Source organism: Aethalodelphis obliquidens, unplaced genomic scaffold (assembly GCF_003676395.1).
Source record: "Aethalodelphis obliquidens isolate GAN/ISIS:26980383/991018 unplaced genomic scaffold, ASM367639v1 scaffold46, whole genome shotgun sequence".
NCBI classification, from domain to species: domain Eukaryota; kingdom Metazoa; phylum Chordata; class Mammalia; order Artiodactyla; family Delphinidae; genus Aethalodelphis; species Aethalodelphis obliquidens.
Window position 1 is genome coordinate 6,176,652 of NW_020837990.1, and position 23,708 is coordinate 6,200,359.

At 52.9% G+C, this 23,708-nt stretch overlaps 1 protein-coding gene across 1 annotated transcript; it reads left to right on the top strand.

Annotated features, from left to right (window-relative positions):
- The first annotated feature begins 2,720 nt into the window (after positions 1–2,720).
- SCN2B (sodium voltage-gated channel beta subunit 2) lies at positions 2,721–16,243 on the top strand. The gene is made up of 4 exons (XM_027082188.1): positions 2,721–3,615; positions 12,182–12,348; positions 12,650–12,860; positions 13,549–16,243. The coding sequence occupies exons 1-4, from the start codon at positions 3,546–3,548 to the stop codon at positions 13,746–13,748; spliced, it is 648 nt and encodes a 215-aa protein (XP_026937989.1). The 5' UTR covers positions 2,721–3,545; the 3' UTR covers positions 13,749–16,243.
- The last annotated feature ends 7,465 nt before the right edge of the window (positions 16,244–23,708 follow it).

Genomic DNA, 23,708 nt, shown 5'->3' on the forward strand with positions numbered 1-23,708 from the left:
AAGCTCTCAAAGGATGAGCTGTATATCACTCGTTTCTGGGTCTCTGGTTTCTAGCCTAGCGTCTGGCACATAGGGGACATTAAATAGATATTTGAGTTTGTTGACTGAGGGAATTGATAAATGAGTGAATGGACCCAGGGTCACAGCAGCAGAGAGAGGAGAGGTATGTAGGTACGACAAAGAAGGGGTTACTTTGTAGCAGATTTTTGAAGAAGGGCTAGGAGCTGGCTGAGTAGACAAGGGAGGAAGGGCATTCCTAGAAGAGGAAACTGCAGAGGCAGAGACACCATGATGTAAAGCCCTATGCGGGGGTAAGAGAAACCTCGCCTGGTGTGGAATGGCTTGGGAAGGGCCCGGGCAGAGGAGAGAGGTGAGTGAGATTGTTATCCCTGAGCAGGCCGCCGGTTGCTCTGCCCATTTACCCCTAAGTTTGTTTCTGCTTGCCGGTGCCTTCTCCCCAACCCCACAAACCTGGCCTGCATTGCCCCTTGCTCCTGGGATGCGAACCTTTTAGTATTAGCTGAAGGTGTTACTTCTCAAACTTTACTGTGCTCAAGAAACACCTAAAGATCTTGTTAAAAATGCAAATTCTGATTCTTTGGGTCTGAGGTAGGGCCTGTGACTGTACATTTCGAAGGAGAACCCAGGTGATGCTGAGGATGCTGGTCCAGTAAGGCAGTGGTACCTAGGGAGCCTCTTTGTAGCTTCAACCACGAATTCCAAAGGCAAAAGGAAGCTACCTTCCTTTAGATTATTTGTAACAGTCTTCCCCAGCAGGGTAGGTAATTGAGTGTTGTCTAATAAAATCTTCATGGATGAATGGCACTGGGTAGAAATGCCGAAAATAGGGCTTCATTTCCCAAATGGCCAGTCTTCAACAGTGGTGTCTTCATTCTGCAAAATACCTCTTCAAGTTTCTGCTTCTCAGGCTTGTATTGGCTCCTGGGGAAAGCGTATTCTTTTGGAGCAAATGGGCATCTGGAGGCCCACGTGAGTTGAGGGGAGGTTCTGGGGTAGCTCTCCTCCCGACTCACCCTGCCAGGGTGTCTCTCCCCTGAACTGGAGCCTTCTGACCCTTGGTCCTGGAGGGCTGAGTTGGACAAAGTCTATAAAGTCATATACTTGGTTTCTCTTAGCCAAATTCTGGATTGAGGCAAAGGAACTTCTGGATCCCCTTCTTGTCTCAGATGTCCCCAAAACAGAAGCGTCTGGACCCAGTGTGAGACCAAGTGAGCCCAGTAATCAGCTTCCCTGGGCCTCACAGGCACGCTCAGCTGCATTAAGAAAAAGGAGGAGGCCGGCTATGTCAAACGAAAACTCTTGGGCTGACATGGTGCTGCAGACCTGGCCGAGGGGCTGTGCGGGAGCCAGGGCACGGGCTGGTGCCAATCTATCTCTCCGGGCACGCCTGTGAGCCAGGCCACTGCTGACAGCGGAGGAGGCCTGGGGCCTGAGGGTTGTGGCCACCGGAAGACACTTTTCTCCCTAGGCTGCCCCATCTCTTCTTCTCTGATTTTCCTTCCCTTGGGCTGTGAGCTCTGTGAATGCATGAGCCAGCTGCAGGCAGACTCTGGGGAAGTGACAGAGGAACTTTGGCGACAGTCTGTGCAAGATGCAGGCATGGACAACCACCTCTGGTGTGGAGAAGCACAGAGGCCTCCTCTCCGCCTTTCTGCCTCTAGCAACTGCCACCCAAATTTGGCCCACTTCACTCCTCCCCAGCCTAGGACAGCCTCAGCGGCCTCAGCCAGATTTTACTGCCTTCACGATGATGTGGACGATGTCTCACTCCTCTCCAAATTCATTCATTCATTCATTCATTCATTCAGGGTGCCCCCGTGCAGCTATGCACACCTGTTTATTGAGTGTCTGCTTTGAACCAAGCACTGTGCTGGCCTCTCATTTGGTTCCTCCATGCCCTGCCTCTTAGCACCTTCTTTTACACACACACACACACACACACACACACACACACACACACACGCACACACACACACACGCAGAGGCCCCTTGCTTCATCTAGTCCAGTCTGCTCTTCTCTGTGTCTCTAAACACCCCAAGGGAAGGTGTCGTGTCTCCTCCCCTTGGCAACAGGTGATGTGGAATACTGGACATACCCAGTGTTTCACACAGACCTCAGTTTGAGTCCTGGCTCTGACTCTGCCCTTAACTATCCTAGGTAACTTGAGTGGGTTAGGCCCTGTCGGCCTCTGTTTCCTCATTGCAATTTAAAAAGAAAAGAGAAGAAATCACCTCTTCCAGGCTTACAATTAAGTACAAACTTTTAAAGACTTGGCACAGAGTTGATGCTCTAAGATGTGGGTGGCTCCCTCCTTGCTGCACCAGTGGCCCATCGCAAGTGCCTGTAGTGGCTACAGGAGAACCTGTGTTCTCTTCAAATGTCTCCCCAGAGGAGTGGGGGTCACCTTATCTGCTTAGGGCCACGTGGGTACTCCACCCCAAGTTCTCCTACTTGTGACACTAGCCTATTGTTTTCTCCCTTTTTCAACATCTGTTGAAACAACCAGTTTCAACATCTGGTCTTGTGTCACCTACCTCCCCCCCACTTTTTTTCTTGGAATATTTTAAAGCAAGTTTCAACCATCGTATCATTTCACCTATAAGCACTCCAAGAACATAACCACAAATATTTTTTTTTGGCCATACCATGGGGCATGTGGGATAATAGTTCCCTGACCAGGGATCGAACTTGTGCCCCCTGCAGTGGAAGCACGGAGTCTTAACCACTGGATGGCCAGGGAAGTCCCAACCACAAAAAATTTTTAACGTCCCCCCCACCAAATCAAGAATTATTCATTAATATAATCTAACACCCAGTCCATATTTATTTTCTTCCCAATGATCTCAACAATGTCTTTTTACTGTTGATTTGATTGAATCAGGATTCCCCAAAAGTTCATGTTACAAATGACTGTAAGAGCTCTCAGGTATTTTTACACCAACCTGCTGTTCTGTTTTCAGTGGAAATGCTAGAAAAATGAGGAAGTTCTTACTTCCTGAAAGTCTCCCACCTCATTTCCCTGAACCCTTTTCAAACAAAACAAAAACTAGCATCTCCTTTTTTGGGTGTTTTTAAATGACAAAAAGAATTCACCCCTCACAGCAGCTTTGAAATAAATGGGTTCCTCAAACAACTTTCCAACTCCAACCATCACCCAAGTGGAGAAGAAAGGCAGGCCATGCTTTAGTTCTGGTTTTGGAGGGTAAAAATTTCCAAGGAACTTTGCTCTTTGCAGACAGATTTTTTTATGCCCTCCCACCTGCTTTTCGAAATCCACCAACCACAAAATTTACTCCATCCACTTTTTTCTCTCTCCCTTCCACACTCCCTCTCTCTTTTTAGCAGCAACATACAAGCCGGCCATATTAGAGAGATGGAAATAAAGCTTCCTTAATGTTGTATGTGTCTTTGAAGTACATCTGTGCATTTTTCTTTTAGCATCTAACCATTCCTCCCCTGTAGCCCTCGGCCCCTCAAATCACCCTCTCCCTATCCCACCCGACTAACATCTCAGTCTCTGAAAATGCACAAAGATGCCTGGCTACCTCGCCCTGCCTTCAGTCTCACGGGGCTCAGTCTCTTTTTCTCTTTGGGTAAGTTAGACTGCACATCTGCATGCTTCTGAGGGTACAGAAGTGCAGCCGCAACAGGAGGAGGATGGGGGCCGGGGGCAGGAAAGAAGACATCGCTTGAGCCTCCCTTCGGCGTTGTCCTTGGGAAGGGAGGCGCGGGGATGGGGGGAGATGTGGCTGGGGACTGCATAACGCTGGGACAACTTGGTCGCAGAAACGTTGGGTCAGGGGATCTGAGGGTTCCTCGGAGGTGTCAATTGTCAAGGGAGGTGATTTTTCTTTGGATTTCCCTGAAATGGACATATGTGGGGCTGGGGGCCGAGGGTAGGCTGATGTGCAGAGCCTCTTCATGGATTTTTTCTTTTAGCTGCTACAAATCTCCTGGGACTTAATGCTCCCTTAAGGGGCTTCTTCTGTGAACCTTGATCTTTGGAATCTGGTGGATTTAGGTTGTCAGAAAAGAGTGTACGGGGGGGAGTAGAGGGGCAGAAAGTTGAGTCTGGGTCTGGCTTCCTGGAAATCTGTACCACCGATTTGTTGCAGTGTGTGGAGGCGTAGGTGGGAAGCAGCCTTGGGGAGCGATCTCTGCATTGGGAAGAGAACTGCTGAAGCAGGCACTGATGGAGAAGCTCTCTGGCTTGGGCCAGATGGAGTGGAGGAGGGGTCAGGTGAATGGATCAGAAAAAAAAAAAAAAGAAAAAAAGGGAACACATGAGTGTGGTTGTGGCCCTTTGGATCACATCTCTGAACTGTCCAGCCCCACCTTGCCGACTGTCAAGAGATCCAAATGCTAATTTCATACATGGCCACTTAAGGGACTTCCTGGTGGGTAGGTGGGCTAGGGGGTCACTTGCAAGCCTGCATTATAGGTAGTCTCCTTTTTGCTCTTAAACTTACTCATTGCTGGCATAGCAATTGAGGATCCAGTCCAACGGCTGTCAGTGGGAATATTCCCCATCACAAAGTTTCTCTCTCCCTCCTTCTCTTGCTCTTTTTCTCTCCTTCTCTGGCATGCTGTGCTGGATATTGGGCTGGAGTGCTAGAGACAGCCCAGGGCCCCTGGCAGCCTGCACGGTAAGGCCTGTGAGCTTTGCTGAGTTACTGAACATATTAACAACAGAGCAGGAGTGTTAGGGAAGCTCAGGCAGTAGAGACAGCATGAGCCTTGGACTCGATCTGGGTTTAAAGCCACCTTTGTCATTTACTTCATACTATCAGCAAGTTACTCCCCTCTGAGCTTCAGTTCTTTCCTGGGTGAACTGGAGAATACCTACTGCCTGGGTTTTTTGTGAGTCTGGCACATAGCAAGTGCTTAAGAATAGCTACGCTTTATGAACTCTTTTCACGTGCCCACGCGCTGTGTATCTTGTTTAGTCCTCGCGGCAACTGGTAACCGCATGGGGCAGATACATTATGATCTTCACGTTACAGATGAGGAAACAGGCACAGAGAGGTTAAGTAACTTGCCCAATAAGGTCACAGTAGTTTAAGGGGAGCTGAGATTTGAACCCCTTGTTTGACTTCACCCCTTTCTTTTTTATTTTTTAACATCTTTATTGGAGTATAATTGCTTTACAATGGTGTGTTAGTTTCTGCTGTATAACAAAGTGAATCAGCTATACATATACATATATCCCCATATTCCCTCCCTCTTGTGTCTCCCTCCCACCCTCCCTATCCCACCCCTCTAGGTGGTCACAGAGCACCGAGTTGATCTCCCTGTGCTATGCGGCTGCTTCCCACTAGCTATCGGTTTGGTAGTGCATATATGTACATGCCACTCTCTCACTTTGTCCCAGCTTACCCTTCCCCCTTCCCATATCCTCAAGTCCATTCTCTAGTAGGTCTGTGTCTTTATTCCCGTCCTGCCCCTAGGTTCTTCATGACCATTTTTTCTTTTTTACATTCCATGTATATGTGTTAGCATACGGTATTTGATTTTCTCTCTCTGACTTACTTCACTCTGTATGACAGACTCTAGGTCCATCCACCTCACTATAAATAACTCAATTTCGTTTCTTTTTATGGCTGAGTAATATTCCATTGTATATATGCGCCACATCTTCTTTATCCATTCATCTGTCGATGGACACTAAGGTTGCTTCCATGTCCTGGCTATTGTGAATAGAGCTGCAATGAACATTGTGGTACATGTGTCTTTTTGAATTATGGTTTTCTCAGGGTATATGCCCAGTACTGGGATTGCTGGGCCATATGGTAGTTCTATATTTAGTTTTTTAAGGAACCTCCATACTGTTCTCCATAGTGGCTGAACCAATTCACATTCCCACCAGCAGTGCAAGAGGGTCCCCTTTTCTCCACTCCCTCTCCAGCATTTGTTGTTTGTAGATTTTTTGATGATGGCCATTTTGACCTGTGTGAGGTGATACCTCATTGTAGTTTTGATTTGCATTTCTCTAATGATTAATGATGTTGAGCATCTTTTCATGTGTTTGTTGGCAATCCGTATATCTTCTTTGGAGAAATGTCTATTTAGGTCTTCTGCCCATTTTTGGATTGGGTTGTTTGTTTTTTGTTACTGAGCTGCATGAGCTGCTTGTATATTTTGGAGATTAATCCTTTGTCAGTTGCTTCATTTGCAAAATTTTCTCCCATTCTGAGGGTTGTCTTTTTGTCTTGTTTATGGTTTCCTTTGCTGTGCAAAAGCTTTAAGTTTCATTAGGTCCCATTTGTTTATTTTTGTTTTTATTTCTATTTCTCTAGGAGGTGGGTCAAAAAGGATCTTGCTGTGATTTATGTCATAGAGTGTCCTGCCTATGTTTTCCTCTAAGAGTTTTATAGTGTCTGGCTTTACATTTAGGTCTTTAATCCATTTTGAATTTATTTTTGCTTCACCCCATTCTTAACCACTGAATTCTACTGCCCCCGATATTTAAGAAATGATGCTGCTATAGTAACAGTAATTTGGATCAAAGAATCTTAAGTACAGGCAAAAGAGGGGAGTTGGGTGAGTGACCAGTGTGCAAGGAAATGAGGATGGAGGACAGGCAACCTGTTTGGGGAGTTAGGGAGAGCTTCCTGAAGGAGGGAGAGCCTTATCTAAGTGAAGAAAGTAAGGGGGCTCGGGGACCAGGACCAGGGTGTGGCTTAGAGGAAGATGGAATCTAGGGTGAAGAGGTCAGGGCATGGGGGCTGTGAGGCGGTGGTGGGAGGAGGCTAAAGCCTCTGCAAACCTGGATGGGGGGAGGGTGCAGGAGTAGGGACCTTGAACTTGAACTTGATTGGTGCTGTGATGAGACAGGCCCTGGTACTCCGAGGCCGAGGGCTCAAGTGGACAATGGAACCTTGGTGGTTGTAGCAGCATCAGTCCCCAAGATGGAGGGATGTCCCAAGTGACAAGGGAGGGGACTGACACAGGGCCTGGGTTTGCGAGGATGACTACAGAGCTGACAAAGGGACAGGGGACAGCTGGCCAACCTGCTGTACACACCACAGAAGCACATGGGACTAGTTTTCAGTTAGAAGCAATCCAAATGATTGGTTTTCCTTAGAGTTTGTCTCAAAACTCTTGGCTCCACGGTCACTGGCCTGGTTACCAAAGTCTGGGTTATGTTAGGCGAGGCTTAGAAAGTGGAGTCTGGTCCTCACTCAACCCCACTGCACACGGACACACAGGGGAAAACACCTTCCCTTCCCTCTTCAGACTTTTATCGAGTGCCCACTGTGTGTCACATGCTGTTCCGGGTCCCGGGATGCCAAGATAAATAAGAATCAGCTCCCCAGAGCCTCCCGAGGGACTAGGGAACATAAACAAAAAATAGTAATGCAGCATCCCATGTGCTGTTAGCAGCTAACCTTTGGTGGGGGCTGACCATGAGCCAGGCACCGCTGTGAGCTTTATGTTTTAGTATTCAATCCTCACAACGGCCCCAGGAGGTAGGACCTATTGTTGTCTCCCATTTTACGGATGAGGAAACTGAGGTGCTGGGAGGTGAACCATCTTGCCTAAGATCAGACCACGGTGCTAGAGCGCTGGTCTTGGCCACTATGCCATTCTGCTTCCCGGTCTGGAAGTGACAGAAACCTCCCGGTCTGGGGAGAGGTCACGGGCACTGGAGAAGCTGCCATGGGGGCGATGCCTTGTTAGCTGGGATCTGCGGGGTAAGCAGGAGGGCTCAGGGGCAGCAGGGTGAATGAGCTTTCCAACCTGCAGCAAAAACACATGCAAAGGCATGGAGGAGTGGAAGAAGGTGGCGTTTTCAGGAAAGTAAGAACTCCAGGGTCACTGGAGTGGAGGAAGCGTGAAGGGTTGGGAGCAGGACAGGAAATGAGGCTGGGATGCTGGATGGTCCCAGATGGCAAAGGGCTCAGAAGCCCAGGAGCCTGGACGAGATCCTGAAAGCAGCAGGGAGCCAATGGCAATTGGGGATGAGGGGTGACAAGGACAGGTGCTCTCCCGGCTGCATGGGGGTGGCCTGGCCTGCGAGGGAGACCTGAGGTGGTGGGTCTGAATGGTAAGGCAGCCCAGGAGTTGGGCTGCGTGTCACAGTCACCTGGGTAGCAGGGGCTGCCCTGGGACACAGCGTGCTCCAGAAGGGTGGGGACTAATTTCTCTGCTTAGACAAACTCTGGTTTTTTTTTTTTAACCAAGAAAAAAATTAACCTACCTCATAGGTTGCTGTAGGGTTGGAAAGAGGCATGAAGAGAATTAACTTCTAGTCTGTGTAGGAAATAGTGTTTGACAGGAGATGAGCAAATTTTTGTGATCTCTGCAAGACGGGCCAGTTAGAAAAGTATATGACATGGGGCCTGAAGTGCCCAGATACACCTTAGAGAGAGTGAGGGGCCCTGGGCATTGGTGAAGTTTTGGAACTGAGCTCAAAAGCCACATCCTTACGGTACCCTTGTTGAATCATTTCCTTTCTGTGAGTTGGAGATCAGAGACTCAGGCTCCAGACATGGTCCCAAATGGGAAAACCAGGAAGATTGTGAGCCCCCCTTGTATGGAGGTTCCTTTAAAGAAGACCATTCCCCTCTGGCCAGCCTGACTGCCTGGGGGCTGACATGGGGGCTGGACCTGCCATGTAGACAGCAGGAGGACTGAGCCCTGGGACCCCTTGGTACAAAACTCACCCCCTCACCCAGCCTCCACCCCTCAACCTGCTGTCTAGAGCCTGGCAGCCTGGCAGCCTGCGTTCCAATCTAGCTTTGTCACTTACCAGCTGTGAACTTGGGCTATTCATTTAACTTTTTTGTGCTCCATTTCCCCACTTGGAAAGTGGGGGTGATAATAGGGTTGCTGTATTAAATGAGGTGATATCTGTAGGGTATGTAAACAGCGCCTGGCGCACAGTAAGCATCTTGTTGTTACTATGAAGTCCCTTTGTGGCCCTAGCCGTGGATTCGGCTAATTTCCCGAAGCAGCAGAGCTCACCAGGAGCCCAGGATTTTGCTCACAGCTCTGTCCTCGCTGCACGATGATTTCCTCATCTTTAACGAGGGCCTGGATTGGTGAAAGGCCTAAGGCCCTTGCCCTGAGCTGGGACACTGGGAGACCTCAGGCGGAAGTGGGCGCTCTACTGGGAGTCAGGAACCGTGATTCGGGACCCGGCTTGTCCCTACCTGCTGTGTGTCTCTCTCAGGCCTCAGTTTCCTCGTTGGTAAGATGATGGAGCTGGATCTACAATTTCTGAGGTTCCCCCTGCTTTGGTGACTCCTGTTCCTCTCTCTGCAGTTGGGACTTGACGGTTGACCTCTCTGACCACTAGAGGGCACACGTGTCCGCCTGGTGCCTCCTGCAGGCTGTGCCGTAGGGATGCGGGGAAGGAGCCGCATTGCACCTCTCAGTCTGCCCCCCTCCTGCTGGCCAGAAAAGGCCCCTCACTCCCCAGGGCTCTGCCCTCCCGCACAGCAGAGTGCTAGCTCCTTCAAGTTGGAGGCAGCTCCTGGTAGGGTTCAAGTTCTGTCTCTGGAGTGATGTTGTGGCCTGGGGCGGGACACAGGCAGGGATGGGTCAGCCAGATGTGTGGGACCTACTTCCTAATGCCACTTGGAGGCTTTTTTTGCTCAGGTGCCCTGGGAAGGTCGCGGAACCTTCCCAGGGAAGGTGCTAGAGAAGCAAGGTGTTCCTGGGATGTGAGGTAAGCTCAGGACAAGGCCCTGCCGGGCTCCTTCCCTGAAGATACCTCCGCCTCTGCAGAGCGGGGGCGGAGATGGCATTTTCAGCACACCTCCTCCTCGCCTGGCGCTGTGCTCAGTGCTTTCATAACGTTGTGAGAGCGAGGAGATGGGAACTGGGCTTTGTTCTCCTGGGGCTGCCGCTCAGCCTCTCCAGTTCGTATTTCCCTGATGAGCACTTCAGCACACCTGGCCTTGCAGGTGGAGCCGTGTGCCTGTCCCTCCATCTAGGGCTGGGTCCTGACCTCCCTGGCCAGCAGTTCAGAGCATCTCCTGTTCTTAAGTCCTGCCTGCTGGCCCTGGCCACTCATCCGAAGGGATGAGCCGAGTGGAAGGGCTTCGCTATCCCTGCTTCCAGGCTGCAGTGCTGCTGTTCCTGGGGTGGGGCCCGGCAGCTTTGCACAGCGAAATCTTCTGCAAAACGCGAGCCCTGTGCAATCCGGGGGAATTCCAAGGGGCTGCCCCGAGGGGTCAGGCTCCAACGTGGCCCTGCCTAAGCCCTTCCTGCTTAGGGGGCAGAACTTGAGGAGAATTTAGGCTACCCTTTGCCTTATTTTTATTTTGTATTTTTTTTTTTTTGGCGGTGCCTTGAAGCTTGCGGGATCTTAGTTCCCCCATCAGGGATTGAACCCCGGGCCACCGCAGTGAAAGTGCTGAGTCCTAACCACTGGACCGCCAGGGAATTCCCCTACCCTTTGCTTTACATATTTTATCTTATTTAATTATTACCGTAACCCCAGGAGGTAGGTATCATCAGCTGCGTTTTACAGAGGAGGGGCCTGAGGCTCAGAAGATAGAGGAACTTGCCCATGTTCTCCCAGCCGATAGAAGGCAGAGCTGGGATTGAATCACATCTACTGGGGTCTCCGTGCCTCCTAGCTGCCCCCCTGCCGTCCCCTAGCGGCTTCTTCTCTCACTCAGAATAGTGTCCTGGTCCTGGCCTAACTCTGGGACCTCAGCTCTCTCCAGTTGCCCCCTTGATCACTCTGCTGGTTGTGCTTCAGATACGTGATGCTCATTCCAACCCCTGGAACTTCCCTCTTGATGTTCGGCTGCCTTGCATTCCTTCAAAATTTCAAATGGCTTCACTCCTTCACTTTAGTGTGGGGCCACCTACAGGGCAGCGCTCGGAGCAGCTCTCCCTGACCACCCGATGTCAAACACACCCTGCACCTTGTTTATTTTTTACAGCCCTTGCCTGTGAATCAATAGCTAAAGTTACATTATTTCTTTTCCCTGTTAATGTCTGTCCCCCTCCCTAGGATATAAGCTCCATGTTACAGTACCTCTGCCTGCCTCCATCATAGCAATAATCCCTGGGCCCTAGACTGAGTGCCTGGGGCACCGGAGGTGATTTATAAATATTTGGTAAATGAGTGAATGAATGATTGATACTGAGCATTACTGCTTCTCCTTTATAAAGAATATTCATCTTTTGGGATGAGGTTTTGAGCATACTGGCAGAGAATTTTGGAATTCAGCCCAGGGCTAGGGTGAGGTGAGTGCAGTGCCTAGGGTGCAAAATTTAAGGAGGTGTTTGCATGACCCTGAGGGTGGGCACCCCCTTAAATCTCGCGCCCAAGGCTTTCTGCCCCTCTGTGGGCGGGGGGTGGGATGGGCACTGCAGCTTCAGCTGGGAGGGCTTCGGCTCACTCCCCTCACCCTAGACTCTGCCCTGCTTGGAATGTCAGAGTGGGATGGGCCTTCTCAGGCCACACGCCCAGGGCTCCTGGACCAGGTCCAGTGTTCCCCAGAGGATTCTGCACCCTGCTGTCCCTGCAGCCTGTATCAGCTCCTTGCTGCGGTGTGTCCAGGCCTGGCATCTCCAAAAGGGGCTCCTGTCCTTGTAGACCCATCAGTTGATCCCTTCGAATTGTGCCTATTCTTCTGGGGCATCTCTTCCTTCCCGTTGCCCATCTGCTGTCCCTGCCAGGAGCCTGAGGAAGAGAAGGGGGCTGGGCTGGGCTGGGCATATGGCTTGACTCTTCCCTGCGGTATAGAGAGCGAGGCCTTCTGTATCTGCATCTGTCCTCAAGGCTGCCTGCCCCCAGGGGACACTGCAGCTTCAGCTGGAAGGGCTTTGGCTCAGCCGAGATGGTTGAAAGTGGTGGGAAGAAGGGGGAACCGAGGCCAGCACCGTGCAGCCCCTTGTCTAAGCCATCAGGTGGCCATGACAGGCCTGTGGCAGGACAGCCAGATGGAGGGAAGGCTTGAGGCCATCTGTCTGTCCCTGGCTTGACAGATGATGTGCTCTCTCTCCACCCCAAGGGCCACATCAGTTACCGCTTAGGAGCTTTGCCCACCCCACTCCACCCCACCCCCTAATTTCAGCCGTAAGGGACCCCGCCAGCTGTCCTAGCTCTGCTCCGCTCCCCACCAGATGCAGAGGCTTGCCCCCTCCCTGGCCTTGTCTGCCAGAATCCTCACCAGCTTGTGGCTTTGTCCACAGTGCCACCAGGGAGGAGCATGGAAGTCACAGTACCTACCACCCTCAACGTCCTCAATGGCTCTGATGCCCGCCTGTCCTGCACCTTCAACTCCTGCTACACCGTGAACCACAAACAGTTCTCCCTGAACTGGACTTACCAGGAGTGTAGTAACTGCTCCGAGGAGATGGTGAGTTCTCAGATGGAGGCAGGGGTGGGGGAGGCAGGAGCCCCACAGCGTGAAGCTCCCCTTTCCCACCACCTGCCCCTGCACTGTACCAGGACCCTAGCATACCCTGGTGGGCTATCTGCTCCTGAGGGCATTGGCAGAGGTGTGCTGTCGTGCCTGGGTGGCCCTGGGAGGGTGGCAGAGACCTAGAGGTGACTGCCTCTCTTCCAGGTAGAAGGGGGCATGGGAGGAGGGGCATCCTGCTGTCCTTGCAGCTCCTTGCTCATGCAGCCCCCTATCCTGTCGCCTCCTGCCGCCCCAGTTTCTCCAGTTCCGCATGAAGATCATTAACCTGAAGCTGGAGCGGTTCCGAGACCGCGTGGAGTTCTCAGGGAACCCCAGCAAGTATGACGTGTCAGTCACGCTGAGAAACGTGCAGCTGGAGGATGAGGGCACCTACAACTGCTACATCATGAACCCACCCGACCGCCACCGCGGCCACGGCAAGATCTACCTGCAAGTCCTCATGGAAGGTGAGGGGCTGCTGGGGGGCCCTGCCCATTCCCACCCAGCTACTCTCCAGCAGGACTAGCTGGGGCTCCTTGGGAGAGGCTGTGCCCTCCTGAGGGGCGGGAGCAACAGCACGTGCTGGGTGGAAGGCATCTGTTTTACTCCTTCCCGTCCTTGAGGACTATGTCTCAGGGAGTCCTGATGATGCTGTCCAGCACGATCACGATCTTAAGAATCCGAAGAGCAGCTTTCATTTGTTGGACACTTGCTATGTCTCAGTTATAGCTAGGGCTAAACTCTCGAGATGCAATATCTCACTTCATCCTCATACAACCCTATGAGGGAGGTACTATGATTATTCCCATTTTACAGATGAGGAAACTGAGGCTACGTAAGGTACCTAAGGTCACACAATTAATAAATAGTACAATCAGGACTCAAATTGGGTCCATTTGACCTCAAAGTCCATCTTCTTGGATACTGCATTATAGTGCCCTCCCCTGGGGCTTTTAGGTGTCCTGGGATTATGGGGTGGGTGGGGCGCTTAGAGGTCCATGGCCTGGGTTGATTTTTGCTTTGACTAGAGTGCTTTCCACGGAGGAGAGTAAAGTCAGGACCACCCCACACCTACTGCAGGGAGCAGGGACCAGTGGACGAGGCTCCCTTTTCCAGCCCTAGGGCTCAGCGCGTCTGTTTCCTCTCCTTCTCCAGAGCCCCCTGAGCGGGATTCCACTGTGGCCGTGATCGTGGGCGCCTCCGTCGGGGGCTTTCTGGCTGTGGTCATCTTGGTGCTGATGGTAGTAAAGTGTGTGAGGAGGAAAAAGGAGCAGAAACTGAGCACGGATGACCTGAAGACGGAGGAGGAGGGCAAGACGGATGGAGAGGGCAACGCGGACAATGGCACCAAGTAACGGGCGGGCGGCCGGCCCTGCAGCCCCTCCCTTGCGTCCTGTCTCCCTTCCACTCTCCGCCCCGCACTGTGTGCCCCCGCCTGCCCTCTCTTGGTGTGCTTCTCTCGAACCAGGATCCCAGGGCTGACCTGGGGCCTCCTGAACCCCTCCCTTCGTATCCGCCACCCTGCACCAAGAGAGACTCACCTCTCTTTGATTCGAGAAACCTGCCCTGGCGTCTGGGATGTGTGGGCCCTGGGGGGAGGGAGAAGCAGGCTCAAAACTGCCAGCCTCTGAGAAGAGGCAGGAGGCCTGTGGGAGGGGCGCAGAGAGAGAAGGGGGAGGGTGGGCAGTGGAGGAGGAGGAGGCCAGCTGTCCAGTCTGCCCAGTGCGTGGACTGGTCTGGTGGCCGCTTCAGAGGGGACCTGCAGCTGGGATGGGGCTTTGCTGGCTGCCTCTAGAAGGCCTGGGGTGTGGCATGCCTCTGCTCCCAGAGCTGCCCCTAGCCCTGGGCAGCCTTGTCACGGGGGTGGTGATGGGTTCCTATAACTTGGGGGTGTGTTGAAGGGATGACCGTGCGTTTCCTGGGCCTTGAAGGGAAGGAAGCTGGAGGCAGCTGGAGACAAGCCTTGGCCCAGGGAGCTCTGCTCTCACCTTTCTCCTTCGATAGCTGCTACCACAGAAGCCTCTGGGTTTCTGTGGGCTTGCTTAAGCCCTTGGGATTTTTGGCAGGAAAAGTACCAAAGGGCTGCTGAGCTAGGCCGTGGGGGGCGGAGAGTCGTGTTTCTCCAGGTGCTGGTCATTTTTCACCGCAGTTACCCACTCACAGGAGGCAACTGCAAAGTTAGCTGAGGGACCAGGGGCTGCGGGCTCCGTTGTAAAATGGAGTTCAAGGTTGACTGCCTCCTCCCCCAGGGTGGCCACCATCACCTGGGCCAGGAGCAGCTGAGGTGCGGAGACAAGGAGAGAGGGGGTGGGAGCCACGTCAGAGGAGTAGGTGTGCAGAGCAGGGGCCTCGCTGGGGCTTCTGTTCAGACTTTCCCCGTTACCCTCAGCAGGGTTTCATCTGGCTTTTGGCCCTGAGGGAAGCCTGAGGGGAGCCCTGTAGCCTCTGAGACCCTGTGGCCATGTCACATCTGGAGCCATGTCACACCCTCCCCTGCCCCGACAGTTCTCTCTGCGGGGGAGGAAAGCAGCATTTGTGGGGAGCCAACTTTCACTGCCATTTTACTCACATGAAGAGGGAATTGCTCAAGCCTCAGGAGCGGGAGAGAGACAGAGAGAAACTGCCTTGGAAGATCCTCAGAGATCAGCTAGCCAAGTCACCCATACTACAGACTGGGAGACTGAGGTTCAAACTCACAACCGAGGGGCCTGCTTCTCCTCTGGTTCCTCAGTCTCCAGGTTGGATGAATAGAGCCACGCTTTGCCCAGTGGGAGGGGCCTCTGCAGACAGAGAGATGAAGGAGATGAGGGGAGGGAGGTGAGCTCCTCCAGCCCTGCTCACCTCCCTGGAGCCCAGCCCCTCCAGGCTGTGACTGAGGCAGGGATGGGGTGATGGGAGTGGGAGGGTAGAGCTGCTGGAATGCCCCACGCCCACCCCAGGCTGACCCTCTGCAGCACTTCCCAGCCTTTCTCAGAGCTCAGGCCCTGCCTGGGCTCAGGGGGTCAGAGCCCAGGGCAGGAGTCTGGGGAAAGGGGGTAGAGATGGGACTCTGACAGCTTCCGGGACCCCTCTCTGCCTCTGCCCAGCAGATGGCCTTTTTGGGGAGAGAGTAATAGCATATGGGCGATTCAGTTTAATTCACTTCAATTCAACACCCATTTATTGAGATCTCCTGTGTGCCAGGCACTGGGCCAGGTACTGGAGATGTACACAAAGCCATAACAGAGCTGGGAACTGCTAGGTCAGCACTGTGGGGACCAAGATTAATTTTCTTTTGGTGCATCTAATTCCACCTCTGCAGCCACTGCTTCCAGGGCTGGAGTAGGAGAAAAAGGAAGAGATTCCAGAATCTGGGCCCTGGGAAGGGGGGAAAGGAAGGAAAGAGGGAAGATGCAATAAGGAAGAGGGTGAGAGGCCGGACAGAGTGGAGGGTGGGCAATCAGCCTGAGAGCTCCTGGGTGGGATGAGTCCAGCTCACCTGGAAATTCTAGCTCATCAGTACCTAACTGCCAATCAACACACTGCCAATGGGGGTGGGCTAAGCCCCCAGGATGCCTGGGGTAGGTGGACATTGCCCATCCTTGGAGCCAACCAGCTGAGAGGGGAGAGATGGGTAGTGGGCACCCTCGTTCCAGCTGAGACCAAGCGTGGTTGTAATCACATGTCTGCAGCTTGCAGGTTTCACTTTTTGGCAACTTCTTAAGTGCTCTCCTCTTCCGGGATGAGTGAGGATCTGTGTGGATGCTGGGAACTTTTCTTTTTCCAGGACTCATAACATTTAGGGAAATTGTTTGCAAGATTCCCTAGGTTTATTCTAAGAAGTCCTAACTCTCTATTAAGAAGCCCAAGACTTCTGGGTTCCTTCCTTTCTCTGCCCTGCCCTAGAGGGTCCTAGGGAGAGCAGTGCCTGTCCAGGGGCCTCAGGCGCCCAAGCAGATGGGGATGGGCCAGGAACCACCTTTGTCTCAGGTACCCATCCTCATATGCACTTTCTCCCCAAGCCTCTTAGAGTCTCTTCCAGAGGCCTCATAGAGCTGCCTCCCCCAGGGCAATGAGGCTGGGAACAAAATGGAGCTTCTGTGCGTAGAGGTGGGAGACTGGTGAGATGTTTCCACAGCACCCTGCACCGTGGGGCTCAAGCCCTACTTCTGGCTGCATGTTCCCATCACTGCGCTCTGCTGGGTTCAGTCTGCTGGTTTTCTCAACTGCCTCTGCCTCTCCTGCTCTCTTGGAACCCTGTATCTGTCCCTTTCTCCTAATTAAGGGCCCCCGTGAAGAGAGATGGGCTCGCCAACCCATGGGATTTAGCTTGTAGGAACAAAGCACACTTTTTCAGGACTGAAATGCCTTGAGGTGCCTTGGAACTGGCTTTGGAAATAGCTATCTGCCCCCTGGCTCTGGACTAATCACAGTTATTCCCAATTTATAAAAAGGAAAAGCTGGATCCGTATTTCTCCCTGTGAGTCTCCTTGGTGAGGTTGGGCTGGTAAGTATTTGCAAGGTCAGTTTAAGCAGATGGACAATTGAAAATGCTGGCCAGGTCCAAAAGACAGTCCCAGGCCATAGGAATGGCTTGGTGCAATTGGAACGGGCGATGAATGGAGAAATTTTTCTTCCTACATACGTCTTAAGGATAGAAAGCCTGTGTCTCTTGCTGTGCCTCTTGCTGATGTCTTCCTTTATTGAAGCTTGCTGATGCGTTTGTACATAGTCTATATATAGGTAGAGATATATTATATATACAAATATAAAACATCTCACTACATCCACCCTGGAAGTTACGTTGAGGGGGCAACAATCATTTCTCAGTGTTTTGAGTTGATTCACCAAAGGCAAATTATGGAACGTTCTTATTGCTCTTTGTGCACTTGGAGGGGAAAACACAACTACTTATGCACTTTCTAGGATTTATGTGCTATGTGGTAATGGAAGAGGTGGTGGAGAGAGAAACTGAAATGGTCCTCTGTGACCCAACTGCTGTGATGTGTCTGCTTTGGGGAGCAGACAGTTTCTGTTGCAGTTTGTCTCGTTGCTTGGATTTATTGGCTGCAATAAACAGATGGTCTCCCCTGAACATCCCTTGAGTGTGACTTTTTTCAGGGGTGCAGAGTGGGGCAAGTTGAGGCGGTGCCAGGATTTTCACAGGGAGTCCTGTTGTTCCTTTCCTGGTGATGCCATTGACACTGCTGGGTCCCCATCAATGATGAGATCATTCTGCTCCCCTCTTGTTAGATGTTTCCTCTTTTCCCCTCATTGCCTTCACAGAATCCTGGGGGACTCCATCCACCTTGAAAGCACCCTGGGGACAGGGTGTCTAAACACCCACTTCTTGGAGGGCTCTTGGTTATTTCTGGAAGATGACAACACTTTATGTCCCCAAGGCTAACCATCATGCCGATGTTGTCTATTCTTTCCATGGGTGGACGGGCCATCCTTCCTGCCCCCTGTTTCTAAGCTGTGTCTGACTAGGCAGACATCTGTTTCATCTGCTCTGGGCTCAAGAGGAATAGCTGACAGCTGGTGCAGAGTCTGCCCTCATGCAACTTCACGGATGAGGGTGGCTGCAGGGAAGAATCAGGTCGCTCATGTCCCATCTGCGAACTGCTCTATCCTAGTTACGTGCTGCTGAATCGGTCCTCAATTCAGGACCAAAGGCAACCACCTGGCCCAGGGGCTCTGCTCTCCCAGACAACCCAGTCTTCTCCTCTCTTGCCTTCTGGTTTTGTATCTCTTTGCACTTTTCTCTTTCTTACACACACACCCACACACCCTTGCCAAGGAGGCTCACCCGATAAGAAAGTCCTCAGCTTTCTGAATGCAAGGGAATGCTGAAGTGCTTGGTTTCTACTTTTCTCATGGTTCCTTTGTCATTTCTGCCTGCTCCCTGGTAACCCAGAGACCTTCGCCACTAGTTTAGTGGTCAGATGCATTTTAGACTATTCTAAGAGTAGCCTAACATTCGTAGTCCTAATGCCGGCAGCTGCTACCCGAGAAAGAAGCCAGATAGAAGGTGGCAGTGTTAAACAGAGGTGGCTGGTATTTGACAGAACCAAAGGTACCTTGGTTTAAAAGGATGTCTGCCCTTGGAGCCCCTGAGTCCTTCCAAGGATGGGATGTCAGAGAGGATGCTTCCCTACTTAACAGATAGGAAACTGAGGCAGGGGATGTGGACTCAGGTGCTGGGTTCCTTCCGGGTGGACGCAGCATCTAACTCAGTCCAAGGCTTCTCCCCCAGAACACTTGGAGGACACTGTGGAGCTGGGCCTGGCTTCTGGGAGGACTGGGTTTGGCTCAGGTGTCTCCCCTAAACTGATGTTTTGGGGCTCAGCCTGCTTGGGGCCTGGTGAGGTAGTTCTGATTGAGGAGGGGGCTGCCGTGTGCGGGAAGGGCTAGCTCCCACCCCGCAGCTCAGAATTGCTCACCGGCTTCCCGTGTCCCCCACCTGAGGTGCTGGTGCCTCTCCATTCCCACCGTTCCTTTGCTTCCCGCCGGAGCCCCTGCAGGGCTCAGGCACAGCCATCGGCCTGCCCATGGCCGGCTGCCCCGGAATAGTAGTCTGTATGCGGAGCCTCTCAGAGTCCCCAGGACAGGTTTTGAGGCCCAAAAGGAACGGGGGAGGGGGAAGAGTAGATCTTTACAACATCAGAGAGGGGAGGGATCCCGGGGACTACTTGGCCAAGTCTCCTGATTATCCTGACAGGGAAACTGAGGACCAGGTCGGGGAAGTGATTTGCTTAAGGCCACAAGATGAGTCAAGGACAATCCAGGATCTCCCAGCTGGCTCCAGGCCGCCTGTTCTTCCCACAGCCCACACCCAGTCTGAGCCTAGCGCTCGGCACAGCTCGGCACAGCAGCCCACACCAGCCCAGGCTCCTGCCTGCCCCTTCCCAGTGGGCTTGAGTTGAAAAAAAAGAAGCCCCCATGCTTCTTGTAAGGGCACAGTTTTGAAAGCTGAGGTTCAGAGAGGGAAAGTCATTCTCCCAAAGTCACACAGTAGGCTAATGACAGAGCTTGGTTTTAGTCGCCATTCCAAGTCCCATTCCACACCTCAGTAGAGTGCCTTTCCTCATGCTGGTTTGTATATGGTCCATCTTAGGCCACTTGTCTCCCTCCCATGTTGCAGGTGTTGTGCTAAAAAACTTCAGGGGAGAGGAAGCTGGGGCAGTGCCTGGTGGGATATGGGTTGGGCAGCTGGGCACAGGAGCACAGGTCCCCACTGAGGTCTCCTGCCCTCCGCCTTCGGCACTGCAGGGGCTCAGAAGGTCCATGCTGGCAGGGCGCTGCGGGCTCTCTTCTCGGATGGCCATGGTGAAATTGACCCTGAAGGCTGCCAGGTTCTAGTCATTCCTGGCTGCCTGCTACCATGCTGATGTGCAGGGTACCAACCACCTTTTAGGACAGGCTCCGGCCACCCAGTGTTTGAGAGCTCCAGAGGGCCATGGGGAAGGAAGCCCATCTTAGAACTATATCCTGGCATCGTGACATGGCCCATAAATTTGGTCCTAAAACAGATTAGCCTAGGACCCCACTCCTCTGCAGGGCTGAGGAGGCCTCTGTCTAGAAAAGGGAGAAAGACTGCGGGAGGGAGGTGGTGGGAGTAGGTGAGTTGGGAGTAGGGAGCTTGTAAAGCAGCTTCTCCTTTTCTCTGGCAATAATGACTTCGAGAGCCCACGAGGCGCTGGGAAGGGGGCCAAGTGGACACTGGGTGCTCAGCTTGGCTACTCTGGAGTCCATGAGAGGGGCTGTCCCTTACAGCCTTGGCAAAGGCACTTTTATCCCAACTGCAGCTGCCTCTGCTTCTCAACGGCGACAAATTCCCTGTAAACAGGTGGCATAGGACTAGAACTGTTTGCCTCAACAGACTGAGACCCTCCTGTGGGCAAATGGGCAAAAGAAGGGGGTGTGTACCTCCTGGAGGGGAAGTGTGTGTCACAGCTGATGGCTAATACAGTGAGTGGGGCTGTGGCCACAAGGAGAGGGATTCGCCTTGACCCATTCTGCCCCAGGGCGAAACATTAGGGCTGGCGGACAGAGGCAGATATTGATCCAATGGAAGTCAGAGCTGTGCAGAGGGTTGAGTTTCTCTGAGGTAATGAGCTCCCCATCCCGGAAGGTATTCAAGCATAGCTTGGGGGTGTTGTCGAGAAGATTCATATGTCAGGGCATACTTTTAGATGCTGTCTAAATTTACTGACAATGGCCCTCTGCAGCCCTCATTTTAGGATTCAAATGATAGAAGTAGGATTAACTCTTGCTTGCCTGCCTGAAGATAAACAGGACACATGAATGGGCAAACTCCTGTCCCTCTGCCTTGTTACTCAGTCACGCTCTACCCCAGGCTGCATCTTTACCCGACTTAGCGATGGTGGTAGGGAGAGGGTAGGTGGCGAGCCCCTATTCACAGTGAGAAATAGGCCGGAAGAGGGTGGAAATTTGGAGTTAGGAACCCTCAGGAACTTCTTTCCAAAGATCAGGCCAAGTCTAACTTGTACCTTTGGGCCTCCAGCTGGGGCAAAGCTTCCCCTGTCCTTCAATCAAGACTGTAGAAAATGGTGACAATCTTTTCAGCCTTCTCCTCCCTTCACCCTCCCAGCTTTGTCAAAGTCTTCAGCCTTCCCATCCTGTCCCATAGCAGGCTCACACCCTGTGGGCTCTCCACAGGAGCTGATGCTCTTGGGAAGGGCTGTGGGATGGGCGGGCTCATATCCAGCCTCAAAGGGTTTGGAGGGTGGGGCCGGGGTGGTAGCAGGGTGAGTGACAGCTGGCTAGACTAATCAGGATGAACACCATTTACTGAGTAGCTACTCTGTGCCTGGCCCTGAGCTCAATATTCTATGTGTATCAGCTGATAGTACTCAGGACAACTCCCCAAACATGCATTCTTTTCTCACTTTTACAGATGAGGAGACCTGTTATACTAAGTTATGGGTACACTCAAGGTGACACAGAAAATAGCAGAGAATTCAGACCCAGGGTGGAGCGATGCCAAAGCCATCAATCACATCAGGCTGTGACTGGGAAAGGGCAGTGGACTGGCCTCTTGCAGCCCAGAGACCTAGGAGTGGGTGGGGGAGGGGTGACTGGGAGCCAATCTCAAAATGACCATGGACAGCCAGAGATGGGCAAAAGTGTTTGGAAGCAGAGGCAAAGGCTTCCCAGTGGGTCTCTAACATCCCACCTCCTGCCCCTGACCCCACAGCTCTGTGCAAACAGCTCTGGCTCCCGCTGGCCACCCTCTCCTCTCCTGGTTTCTGAAAACCTATAAAACCTTTTCTTCACCTGCTGACCAGTTGTCTCCATCCCTACCCCTCCTCCTCGGCCTGTGTCTCACTCCAACTTCCCCAGGTTCCCCTTCATTCCAGGCAGACTCTCCCTTGCTCCCATGCTTCTTCCCTTCCTCTCGGCCATCTCTCCTGACCTTCTGTCCCTGCCATATCTCCTCTTCTACTCCACATCCTCTCTCTCCTCTCACTTTGCAAGATCCACTGCTCTCACACTAAAATATTCATAGCGGATGGGACCAGAACACTAGGGGAGCCCTGCCTGGCGCTCTGCACCTTTTTATGCTTCTGGTTTGGTCAGTCTGTCCCAGCGCCCAGTTCAGCGGCAGGACCAGGTCTACGGTTCCAGGAGGACATCTAGCCATTCAGCGGACTAGGCAGTCCCCCTACAATGAATGACAAACCTTCCCAATGCCTCCGACCCCCAGCCCTCCTGAGCCCCCATCCTCCCATGATGGACAAGCAGTGGGGCATGGTAATCCATGAAACACAGAGGTAAACACAGCTCTGGGGTGCTGGGTAGGGTGGCTGAGACCCTGCCATGGGGCTTCACACCCTACCCCAAAGTGGCCCAGAATAAAGGGATGCCCAGGACTCACCCCATCTCTGAGCTGCAGTGAGGGAAGCAGACGCCTGCTCCTGCCAGGGGGCACATGCCCCTCTCCAGCTTGGGACTGTCCAGTGAGCACCTCCCTGGTCAGGATGTTTTAGCTCCCTCCTCCCTCTGCCCTCCTCCTCCCAATGAGCTCATCTGTCTGGGGCTCCCCACCCCCCTTTGCCTGAAGGGATGTTTGGAAAGAACCTGGCAGAAAACAGAAAAAGAGGAAGGGAGGGATGGAGGAGGTGCGTGCACCCAGAGCCCTTAGAGAAAGTGGAGATGGGTGAGGAGAGCTCAGGAAGAGTTCATCGCTGCTCCAGGTCGGATTCGAGGTGGGCTGGGGAGCAGCGGGCGAGGGGGCCAGTACTGGTTCCTTGCTGGGCTGCTGAGCCACGTGCCTGCGGGTTGGTTTGGTGCATGCTGTCCTGTTAACCCCCTCAGCACCTGCCAAACTTCAGTGGATGCTGAGACTGTGGCTGAGGCAAGTGAGCGCTGAGCTGGAGGGCAGGAATGGTGAGTCGGGATGGGCAGGGAACAGACCTAGGTGCATTAGAAGGAGACACCCAAATGCCTGGCCAGGTAGCATCCACCCAGCCCCAACCCCAGAGGCAGAAGGATTTGGGAGCATTCAACTTTAAGTTACTGTATGCAGAGCATCCCGGCTCCTGCAGTTCCACTGTCCTGAGGTTGGGGCCCTGTTGATAACTGGGCTATAAGCTCCTGGTGTCGATCTGAGTGATCTGAGGTCAGAGGGAGAGGGCCTGGGAGGTGGGGGCATTGCGGGGGGATGGATCCCTGCAGAGCTCCCTCTTCTCTGCCTCTCTGAGCCGGGTCAGCGTGGCTGCCGTCCAGCTCCGTTACCTGCAATGCCCCGACAGGAGCCAAGAGGGCTTATGCGGGAGGGGGAGAGGCAGGCAAGGGCAAGGGCAATAGGGGAGCCAGAGGGGGAGGAGGCTCCCTGCCAGGCTCTTATTACTTAGAAGGAACTCCTCCCAAAATAGCTCTGGAGGCCTCACCGGAGCTCTCCCTTCCCCCCCCTGCCAGGGTCTTGGCTAGCTTTCTGAGAATTGACAGAGATGGAATCTTCCACCTACCCGCCCCGGTGTAGGTGGAAGGTGGGAGCACCCCCAGGGTTGAGTACCTGCCTGGATAAAAGCATCTCCTGGAGGCTGGGAGCCGGAGCTCGGCCCCCATTTCTGCCCGTGTCACTTCCCCACCACACACTGAACCTCATACCTGCGCTGCTTCCTAGCTCCCATCCTGGCCCTGAGGTGGAGGCGGAGGGCAGGAACCCAGAGGCTTGCCTGGTCTCAGAGAGGACAGTTGGACTAACTGCTTCAAAGATGCTGAACCCTCCCCCGCACACCCACCCCCCTAGAAAAATCTCCTTTCCCCTTAAATCTAGGCCCATCTCCTCCCACCTGAGAACAGCTTCC